This window comes from Crocodylus porosus, unplaced genomic scaffold (genome assembly GCF_001723895.1).
Source record: "Crocodylus porosus isolate Cpor-Errol unplaced genomic scaffold, CroPor_comp1, whole genome shotgun sequence".
NCBI lineage: Eukaryota > Metazoa > Chordata > Crocodylia > Crocodylidae > Crocodylus > Crocodylus porosus.
Window position 1 is genome coordinate 51,796,218 of NW_017728909.1, and position 12,038 is coordinate 51,808,255.

The 12,038-nt window shown below is 41.1% G+C and overlaps 1 protein-coding gene across 1 annotated transcript in view; it reads right to left on the reverse strand.

Moving 5' to 3' along the window:
- The window catches only part of MCCC2 (methylcrotonoyl-CoA carboxylase 2), a 66,406-nt gene that overhangs the window by 30,983 nt on the left and 23,385 nt on the right, over positions 1 to 12,038 (reverse strand). Inside the window, exon 7 of the mRNA XM_019532281.1 lies at positions 8,663 to 8,776. Within this exon, the coding sequence (XP_019387826.1) occupies positions 8,663 to 8,776 (114 nt within the window). The remainder of the gene's footprint in view (positions 1 to 8,662; positions 8,777 to 12,038) is intronic.

Genomic DNA, 12,038 nt, shown 5'->3' on the forward strand with positions numbered 1-12,038 from the left:
CAGCAGCCATCGGGATCTCTGGGGGCTCGTAGCAGAGCCCCCATACACAGCATGGGGCAGTGGGGAACAGCAGGGATCGCACCCCTGCCCTTGCCTGTCAGGAGCCAGTGAGTGCAGGGTTTTTTGTTTTAGTTTTTTTTAAAGTGCCGGGATGCTGGGGCTGGGTGGGGCAGCCATTCACGGGGCTGGGAGAGCAGGCAGGGGATGGCGCCTTTTCGATCTGGAGATTCAGCCGATTCAACGGTGGCCAGATCTCCTAATAAGAGTTGGCCAAACTGATTCAGGACAGCCATTTAAAAATCACTGAATTGAATCATTGTCTCCAGAATCAGCCAAATCCGAATCCGAAGCAAATACTAGCTGCTTTGCACAGGCCTAGTAGAGGGAGAGAGAGAGAAGCAGCATAGAAGAGGAGTGGCGGGGTGTGCAGTGGGGGGTGGGCAGGTGGCAGCTGCAGCTGCAGCTCCTGCCCCAGCCAGAACCCCAGGTTGGGACCGGAACTACAGCAGTTGCCCCTTTCCCTCCCTCCCCCTCCACATCCCCATGCTTGATTGTAAGGTGAGGGGCTTTTCCTTCCCCCTCTCCCTGCTGTTAAGTGGAAGAAAAACCTTGTCTTCTAATTGAGTACATATGGTAGTTAGCATAGCTAGCATGAACTAGATATCATTATATCCAGTATAATATTAACTACTGTGTAATAAAAAAGTGCTATTAGAGTACCTGATCATGCAAAAGTGAATCCACTTTTGCACCTTTTCTGCAGTAATTTATCTAACCTAAATCATATTACATCATTTCTTCTTCCAGACTACATAAAATGAGCTTTTAGCATTTGTTAATCATGCCCAGCTGACAATTTCAGAAACAGGAGTTCCTATACTGAACTACAAAAATGGGTCAACACCATAAGAGCACTAAAAGATTTTTGCATTATCCCACCAACTTAGTGTTGAAGAAAAAAATATTCTGGATAAGCTACTCTACAGGTGAGAATATAAACCAGCTTTTGTGACCACTCAATAGGTGGCCTCACTCAGGAAGACCTTGATAGAATATTAGTTCCCAAAACTATAGAATACTAACTACCATACCATATTTACTTGCATAATAGCTGCATATGTAGCAAAACACCTGGATATTGCCTTAATACGTTGAAAAATAAACAAGTCACCAATGTAATGACTGCTTCCAAATATGTAAAGAAAGACATTCAAAAAACACTGATATTTCTACTTACAGCTGCAATTTATGGAAGAAAGAAATGTACCAACATGGGAAACCTACACCTAGATCCTTTATTTCAGATGCATATCTGGCCACCTTGAGGCTAGACTACTTCAGTGCAGTCTATGTGGTGCTGCCGTTCATGACCAAGCGGATCAGGGACCAAGTGGAAGCTGCAGCTGGCACGGAATGGGGTGGTCCAACTTCTGATGGGGGTGCGTCAAAAGGAGCACACAATTCCAGTGCTCCAGCACCTGTACTGGTTCCCAACAGCTTCTGAGCACAATTCAAGATGCTTGCTTTGATCTATGTAGCCCTAAACTGCACCCTACGTACCCAAAGACTGCATTCTCCTTGTGTCCTAAGGTCAGCTGAGAGCAACTACCTGCAAGTACCATCAATGCACAAAAGTTCACTTGGGGGGGGGGGGGGGGGGAACCAAACAAACATGTAAAAGATTGTTTTTGGTAGTCATTCCTTAACTCTGAAATTCCCTCCCCCTTATAGCCTGCCAAAGCCTGAGCTCAGACATTTTCTGGAAGTTCTGTAAGACCTTATTTGGGCAGGCATTTGGCAAAGGTTAAGATAGGATATTACTAGAGTTTTTGATATTTTATTTTAATGTTCTACTTTCTTTTATAGTTGGTTCTTTTGTTTTGCTCTCTTGTTTTATGAGTTATTTGCTGTCTTATTGCAAGTTACCCTGAGCCTTTGCTGGGAAAGGCAGCATATAAATCAAATAAATATAGTATATTAGTTCCACCCTGCATTCAGTGTGGTCTGCAAGATGAGAAAGTACAGAGGAAGTATGAAAGCTATCCTGCTGAAGTCAAGCTGAAAACTGATGAATGCACATTAATCCACGGAAAATGTGCAGCAAGATATTATAATTCAAAGTAAACGAGAAGATGATTCAACTTTGGTGAATGCAGAAACAAGATCTAGAAAATACAGACTGGACAGTGCGTGCCTTCACCAGTGGATCAATGTGCAAAGCATCATGAAATGGAATCTGAAAAATATGGGATAGAAAAAAAAGAAACTAAGTACAGGCAAACCCCGCTCAATGCTGTTTCACTTAGTGCTATTTCACTATAATGCTTATTTTACATTGATACCTAATTCCACTTAATGCTCAGCGTTTCATTATAACATTCATGGGCATCATACAGGGTAACTGGTTTTACTTGATGCTATTCCATTTAACACTCATTTATCTGGGAACCAATTCAGAGCGCCAAATGGGGGTTGCCTGTATCTACTGATTTGCTAGAGACAAAAACTTGCAAAACTGCTTGCAACCAAAACAATACAAGGTATCAATTCAAATCCAGTCTGGAGTGATTTGCTATTTAAACGTGGCAATCTGTCAGAGACCAAAAATGTCCCAGGAGCTGCTGGAAGAATATGATGGAAATCATCTAAGATTTCAGAGGCATTGATATCTGCTCGCAGACTGATAATGCAAACCAAACTCTGTTAATCTAGTTGAGAAAGAGCTGTAATTGCACATTCCTACAGTGCAGAATAGCAAAGAGCATGTTGGTCATGCTAGGAATTACATCAGATGTGCACAGGTTGTTGCTGCTGGAGAAGTTCCCAGTGAGAAAAAACAACAAGAGTTCAGGGAAAAAATGCTGGGTAACAGATAAGCTCATTTTTTAATAAGCTAAAAGTAGACAGGAAAGACAGCCAGGAGGCTTGCTGTGGCAACACTTGCAATATTTGCTGGACATCTACATGGAGCACCTAACCAATTAGGTTAAATATCAGCTATGGAAAGTTTGCACTAACCTAGTCATCATTTCTGAAAGAATGACCAGAATGTTCCAGTGTTTGGATATGCCAATCAACAGACCATTTAAAGTGGTATTTTGCCACCACTACTCCAAATGAATGATACAAACCACCACAAGAAAACTCCTGCAAAACATCTAAAAAGAGTATCATTTACTAGTGGTTTCTTAGAACATGATGCTTGATTTCTGAAATAGGCAAGAAAAAAATCCAAAGTTACAGGAACCTTGAGCAAAATGAATGGCACCAAAGACATCCTTACAGGCAGCCCTCGACTTGCAATGTTTCACGTTTACAATGTTTATAACTCGACACCCTGTTTCAGCTTACTGACGTCAATTTTGATTTTACAATGCTTGATCTAATGACAGTCCACACCAGTGAACAAGTTCACTGAGCCGCCCATCTCCCTAGAGAACATCTGCCCCACACTTCCTTGGGCACTTTCTTAAAGAAAGCAGACAAGACTTCAGAAAAATCTGCAGCCAAGATTCCCAAGAAGACACCAGCCAAGAACCCTTCAAAAGTCCAGCAAACTCACCTCAAAAGAAGTCCTTCCAAATCAATATGATTGCTATTTACAATATAAATACATTAATGTAGCTATATTACTCATCTATAATTGACTGAGTACAAAATTCTGGGCTATTTTTGGTGAAAATAGGATATCGGGCCTTGGTTCAGGAACCAACCCCCCATTTATAACATTGTTTCCTATGGGAAAAAATCAGTTCTGAGTTACAAGGTTTCAACTTAAGACGCGGTATTCAGGAACCAATGGTACTGTAAATCCATTGGTATTGCATCTGAAATGATACTGCATAGGATAATGAGGATAAAAATTCTCAGTGAGGACAAAAAAAAAAAAAAAAAAAAAAAAAAAAAAAATATATATAGTGATAGTGAAATGCAAAAGTAAGGACAATACTTGAAGGTATAGTGAGTGCAGTAATGTTTTATTGAATGCATAAGATAATAAAGTATTCTTGGGAAAGGAACTGATTTAATAATTTCTTATGCTTTTTTATAGAAATATAAAACTTTTATTTAGAATGGATTTGCTCTAGAGTGCATAATACTCACACCCTTAAGGTCTGGTAGGAAAACAGCAGGAAAAATGTGGCTATTACACAAGTAAATATGGTATTTATACTTTAAAAGCTTTATTTAATCCAAACCAATTACAGTAGAGACTTGACATGAAATGCAGGAATTTCCTAAAAGGAACCCCTTCTTCCCTTTCAGATTACTTGACAAGTGAGCAATAGTCAGGAAGAAATGGACCTAATGAAATTCCCCTGGGGATACTCAAACTATCTGGCACAGAGGACCAAGAATGAAAATTCATAGGGATAAGACAGAATTTTCCATTTTTCACTCTTTCCATGTCACACTGTTGTCACAGAGGAATGAAGAAAGCAACAAATGATCCCCCATAGGGAAGGAGAGAGAGGCTTTAATTTGGCCATGTAAGACTGAAAAGCAGCTGAAGGGATACTGTAGCACCCTGTTTTGTAATACCAAGCAGCAACAACAAGGGCAATGATGTTGATTCCACAGTGTTTGAAAGTGTGGAGGAAGGCTGTTGTGATAGTTTCAGATCTCCTTAATGTATTCGTGATCTCTATGCTCAGAAAAATCACATTTCTTCTTGAAGCCTGTGCAGTAATTAGGGAGTTGTACCTGAAGTTTTGAATACTATATATATAAAATTTTATTCACGTGAAGGCTTTGATAGTGCCTAATATACACATTCTTTTTCCTTAAGATGTTTGGATCTATGAAGAAAATAATTAGGGTGGCCGTGGGGGATGGAGAACCGGGTAGTTCATAGAACCACCACCACATCTGACACAATGGCTTATTGAAGATGGCTTCAATATACATGAAGCACTAAAAAGAACCATACAGTGTTACTGACTTTCTCAGATACTGTTTGTTCACATATATGTTAGTCAACAGTGATAAAATAAGTCTAGGTGAAAATCCTTAATTTGGAGGCAAGGTCATGCATTAATTTACATATAAGCAATAAGTTTTTAGTTTGATAAAAAGGAGTAATACAAAACACAATGAGAAACGATATTCAGATTTATAATGACATAATTAGTGGCAAAGAAATTCTAATAGAAAATAAGCAACAAATCAATCAGTACTGAATGGTGCACTTTCATTGTTCACGGGTGGCTACTGATTACTCTATCCATCTTTGCCAATTACTTTATCCTTTTCTACAGACTGGAAAACTTCCACTGAAGTAAGATAAAATATATTTCCCAAACAGGACACGCACTGTCCACAATGCAGGATGAACGCAGAGCTGCAGACAGCACAGGGGGTTGGTCCAGGACCACCGCATGAAGCCCAAGCCCCAGACTCCCTGCACCACATGCAGTGCCAGATCCAGAATGAACAATGGACAGCACAGTGTGCTATGTATACAGCAAGCTCTGAGGCCAGCACATGCCACATATGGACATATGCTGCAGACAATACAGGGGTCTGGGGCACCAATCCAGACCGGGCTGGCCTGACAGAGCACCACATGCATTACATGAAGGTTACACAGGGCTGTGGTCAGTACATATGGTTGGTCAGTGATGTATGGGCTGGATCATACATCTCTCTGGGCTGAATCCAGCCTGCAGGCCATGTTTTACACCCCTGAAATAGGAAATACTTAGGGAATAGATTACTAAGGTACATTCAAGGCCTTAAGAGCAGGTTTGATAAATGTGTCAGGAATGTTTCAGGTATAGATAATCCCCCCTTGGGGTGAATTAATGGATCAGAAGATCTCTCAAGTCCTCTCCACCCCTACTTGCTATGATTTTGACTCCATCTCTGTCATCTGAGGAATTTTGTAGTACAAAATAGGATTACCACCTGGTTTCCACATTTATACACATTCAAATGCAAGCCTTTTGGTGAGGTATCTGGTTTGAACTTACATGTTTCAGGGATACAGTTATAGCCATGTTGGTCTGCAGGCAAAAGTAAATCAGAACTCTTGGAGAGGTGATATCTTTCATTAGATCAACTAGATAGTTGCAACAAAAAAAAAAAAAAAAAAAAAAAAAATTCTTTATTTGCAAGCTTTCAGGCACATATGCCCTTCCTAACTTCTTAATTTCACAAGAAAGCAGCAAAATGCTTCACCACTTTGAGACCTGAAAGCTGATACACTTGCTCCCGCCTTTTGTTTCAAGCCAAATTTGCATGCTCACAAAGCAGTCTCAACACAAGAGAAATTCCTTGCCCGGGAGAGCCTTCTATCACCCACCCTCCTGTGAAATATGCAACTTCATAACAAGAAGGAAGCATAATTCAACATCCTGTTTGCCATCAGACAACTCTCAGGTAAAAAGACTTCTCCAACTTTTATGATTTTTTCCAACCAAAAGATCTTACACTACCTTTCAGCTTTCTTGTGAAATAAGAATTTTCATTTCCATCTGGGAGAAATGTTATAATCTTTGCACTCTCTTATGCCTGAGGAAGGGCATGGGTACCTGAAAGCTTACAAATAAAGAAACTTTTGCAACTATCTCATTAGTCTACTAAAAGATAATACCATCCCAAGAGGTCTGATTGGCTTTAACTTAGATATTTGTAGTTTTCTAGCTTGGTTCTCAAAACACTATACCAGTTATTGTTTGACAACACAGTACTTTACACTGTTTCAAGTGGGAAGCAAAACTTTACCCAGTAAGACCTTGTCTATGCTAGAATGGGTTTGCCAAAGAGGTATGCTAACATTTCCTGTTTAGACCCACCTTTTACCAGCAAAAAATGTGTTTTTGCAAGTTTAGCTTGTACCAGGTTCCTGAATAAAACAAGCTGTTCCAGACAAAAGAACTTTCTTGATGGTATAATTGCACCTACATTAGGGCATATAGTGGCAAAGCTCTATTTAGGGGGGAAAATAAATCATGCGCTTAACTAACAGGACTATGGCAGGATAAGTTTGAAACATAGGCCAGGCCAAAGAATCAATCCTACTTTAACAGACTACAGGATGCAATTTAGAAAGAAGTTAAAAACTGCATTGAAGAGGGCTACCTGGTTAAAAAAAAAAAAACAAAAAAACCCACCCAGAACAATCAGCAGATTACAATTAAATAAACTGGGTATTAGGCAGATTCATCAAAATCACAAGAGGAATTCAAAGCAGATAGTACACTACAAACAAGCAATATCCTGTCCCTATCAAAACCAGTAGGAATTTTGCCATTGTTTTTTAGTGACAAGGATTTCATCAAATGTATAGAGCCAAATCTTTAAAATAAGTTTCTTTATCCCAAATTAATTTGTGCACTAATAAAATGTGCTAATTTTTCCAGAAAAAAATATTTCACAATTACTAGTGTGAAATGACACAGATATCTGGTTGATTTCTCTTAGAGACATGCCCCAAGAAAATAAGGAAATTACAACTAAAATTCGAAACCTTAATACTTCCTTTCATCTGCAAGACAACTTTTAAAAATATAGTAGATCATTTGGTGTTCTAAAGTTCTATCACCTATCCAACATACCAATGAGATAAGATATAGATGCAATTTCAGCCCTACTTCTGACCTTCCTGGTTTTATAAGTCTGAGTCATACCTAGATGCTATACTAAAAGCTGTCCCTTGTTGGGGAGCAAATTGGGGCAACAGCCCCAGGCCACACGGACAGTGCCGTACAGGCCCTGCCAGCTGCCACACACTGCCAGCTCTGCACTACGGCCGCTCGCCACCCCGCTGCGGTGTTGGGTTGGGCTGGGCTGCAGGCTGGGGTTGGGGCAGCAGTGGGCTCTTCCTGGTAAGGGGGCTGGGCTGCACTCAGGGCAGGCAGCAGTGGCCTGGGAGGGGGAGCTGCAGCTCCCCCCCCAAAAAAGATTTGCCATAGCCCCCCAACCCCCCTTCCCAGTACAACCATGACTCATTTTGTGGTGGCTGAAGACCCCCACTGTAACCACCCTCCCAAACCTGCTGCCACCTGCCCCAAGTGCAGCCCAGCCCAACCCCCACTACCAGGAAGAGCCCAGTGCTGCCCCCGGCCCCAGCCTGTAGCAGAAGCAGCCCACCCTCGCCCCACACACAGATTCAGAGGCACACACTCCCCCATGCCCACTCAGGGTGTGTGCAGCAGCAGGAACCCCCCAGGATGAGCTATTTGTGGCTCTGTCCCCTGCTCTGCCCCGGCTGTGCAGCACTTGCCCCCACCCCAGCCTCACTCCTTCCCTCACTGTGCAGGCCTTGATCTGCCCCCACCCCATGCCCCTTCCCTCACAAAAGACTTACCAGCCAGACCCAGCTGTGCTCCTGGCTACCTGCATGTTATGCTGTGACTGCCTGGATGGACAGGGCATTTATCGGCTACATCATAGCCAATTGCCGATACTGTTAATTTTCCTTATATTGGTCCTGTATCGGATTGGCACCAATTGGTGCACCTCTACAAAAAACCTTAACATGATCTAATTATATACTTGCATCACGATATATCTACAAATACAAGAAAGTGATTAACCTGAGTTTTGATTTTCTTTTTCAATTTGCAAGACAAGTCAGAGAAAACCCAAGAACTTTGTACAATTGCACTTACAGATATTATATACGGTATTATACATAATACAAGTTTTAGCCACTTACCAACGGAGGCCCTCCCAAGAATATTGTTCCTTGTTTGCCAACTATTATACTTTCATCAGCCATTGCAGGTACATATGCTCCTCCTGCTGTACAGGATCCCATCACTACTGCTATCTGAGGAAGAAACCCTCCAGTTAGTCCAGACTCCTTGTGTCACATGTTCATTAAATCTTCACTGTATTGATTTTAGCAGAGGTTCACAAGAAGTGCTGTGGGATGATATGTGTTCATGCAGAGTATGCAGGATGTTTTTTTACCCTGTTTGGTAAGCATTTCCTCAGAAACTGCAGAGAATCTCTCCAAGTACTTGAATGACCCACAGCAGTATCTGAGGACTTCCCAGTTCATTTAAATCAAAACAAATATAGCTGCATGGAAGTCAACAGCTGATATTTCTAAATGATATACTCAAGTAAAATGTTCTACATTTATAGATCTCGGGAGTGATGGCAAGACAAAATCCTCTGTCTGCAATATACAAAATCAAATATTTAACATATAGTTCTTGATAATCCACTGTACTGCCACAGCTTGAGGACCCTGATGAGTGGGGGCTAACAGGAGGCCAAACATGACTTCTCGTTTCATAACTACTTAGACACAGCATAGATTTAATATTGCAGACAGAAAGTAATAAATTAGTAATTTGAATAAATTAACCACAGGACCAAAAGCAGACAAAGAAATCTAGAGGCACAGGTAAGGAAAAAAAAAAAAAAGATGAGTTTAAAGCAAGAAGAGGTTCTTCAATTCCAGTGGGAATTAATTTACTTCTCTTATTGGCCAACTCACAAAGCCTCCATTTGTTGACCTTTAGGATGTATTTAAAGAGGTGTGTTTTTATCTCTGGCTTTTACTGGATCCACTGTTATGATTATGTTTACCATCTCATCCTCAAAAAGAACCATAAAACTTTACTTATACATGAGGTTAACCTAGAAAAAAAAAAATCTTTATTTGCAAGCTCTTGGGTACATGCCCTTCCTAACTTCATAATTTTTACAAGAAAGAAGCAAAATGCAACACCACCTTGAGACCTGAAAGCTGATACGCTTGCTCCCGCCTTTTGTTTCAAGCCAACTTTGCGTGCTCACAGAGCAGTCTCAGCACAAGAGAAATTCCTTGCCCAGGAGAGCCTTCTATCACCCACCCTCCTGTGAAATATGCAACATCATAACAAGAAAGAACCATAATGTAACATCCTGTTTGCCATCAGATGCTCAATAGTCTGGACTTTGGTATCTGTAATTCTGTGCATGGAAGAAAAATACCAACTCAGAATTTTTTTCAGTGCAGTTTTTATTTCAGTATTTTTACTGCATTTAACCATTTCAGCTCTCTCCCAGGTTCCCTTGGGAGATATTGTAAGGACACCAACAGTTCAAGGTTTTTATCAGTAATTGACTTATATTCTTAGAACTGAACCAGAAAATATGGGGTCATCTTATAAATTGGAACAATATGATGGAACTGGTGTCACATGAATTTGAATTACCAAGTGAAATCTATTTTTTACTGGTTAATTTGATATATAATCTAATGGCAATTAAAAAGACCATTACAATATGTTTTGTTATAAATCAAGAACAATTCAAGTAAAGAAAAGAATATGTGATACAAATTGAGCTCTTCTCATAGCACCAGTGTCACAAGTGCTGCACAGGGAAAGTCAAAATTGTTTCAAGGCAGCCTGAAACAAAATAACAGAATACAAAAAACAAGAAAAGTAGTGACATCAATGCTGAGAGAAATGCGAAACAAATTATTGCCAAATGTATTATTATTTGCTTTCAGAATCTCTGAAAATACAATTTAAAAAACAACAAAAGACTGAGCTAGCAATAAAGTACAAACAACCTTCCTACTTCACATATTGGCAAGAACTGAACAGCTGCTATTCTAAAGCAAACTCACTAGGCAAAAAGAGATGATCAAGCAGGCTTCTCTTGCATCTGGAAAAGGAGCAAATGATATTCATTTTGCCTACCAACTTGGAATCAAGAGGAGTTTTCTTAGCAACTAGCATCTTGTGCCCCACATCGCAATGAGAGCAGAGTAATTAATCAATAGACTTTCTTTTGCACATTAAATTAGACATCAGACTTCCACAAGCAGAATAGAATGTGATTTGAAAGCAACAAATACTTGAAACAAATTACTTGTACCTTTTCTGGCTTCTTTTTTTAATTTGGCAGATCTTATTTCATAAAACATAGATGCATTTAAAAATAACTGTTTTAATTTTTTCAGTATAAAAGAGGGTTTTCAAAATCATGGTGTCAAAAGTAAAAATAGGACCACAAATCTCTACCCCAAAGAACTGCTTCTCCAGTGCTTCCTTTGATTAGACTAGGCAAAGATAGATAGGCAAAGACCCACCAAGGTAATAAAATCCATACTCTGGAAATACACAGAATCACATGTTTAACATATGTGACTTGCCTCTCTGCTGCATCCATTCAGAGTTTAGGGACAGGAAAGAGGAGGAACTAACAGGGGATCTTCCTGCTTCATAAGCCTGACCATACAGTAAAGTTACAGAGAAAGCAATAAACTGAATAGAGATAATAGGATCTTTTCTTCCCAGACAAAGAATGACCAAAGTAGGTTGTTATACATCTATGGAAAATATTAGAACAAAGACTACAATTATCAACTGGATCCAGAAAAAGCACAATGAGAAATGAGGTAGTAAATCACACAGTGTTAGCAGATAAATGGATTTAGGCTTCAAAATACTGAGCATGTCTTTAAAGCACGGATGAGAAAAAAATCTAGCAAGCAGTTGCACTTGGCAGGCCCTGGGCTAGCTGCACTTGGGGTCCTGGTTCTGCTGGTGGGCAGCAGCTCCAGCTCTGGCCTCTGGTGGCAACACAGGGGATGCTGAGCATAAGCAGCCCCTCTTACCCACCCACCTGGCACTGTGCTATGGCCTGGGAGATGGAGTATGGGCTGCCCAGGGCCTGTGGGGTCAGACTCCCAGGCACTGCAGGGGATGCTGAGCAGAAGCAGCCCAGCCCACCCAGCACTGTGTGGTGCCAACACAAGCCAGAGGCAGAGCTGCTGCCCACACCACCAACCAGCAGAGGTGGGGGCCAGAGCACAGGGCCAGACTGAATTTCCCAGGCACTATGGGGGATGCTGGGAAGAAGCAGCCCTGCCCACCTGCCTGGTATTACATAGTAGGCCCTGGGCAAGCTGCACTTGGACCCTGGAGGCTCTAGCACTGGCTGTCATACAGTACTAAGTGAGCAGGCAGGGCTGCTTCTGCCCAGCAGCCACTGGGGCCTGAATACAACTCATCCAGCCCCTGCCCACAAGCCTCCACACTGTCCTGTCCTACCCTGGCATCAAGGCTCCTGGAAGCCACAGGGTT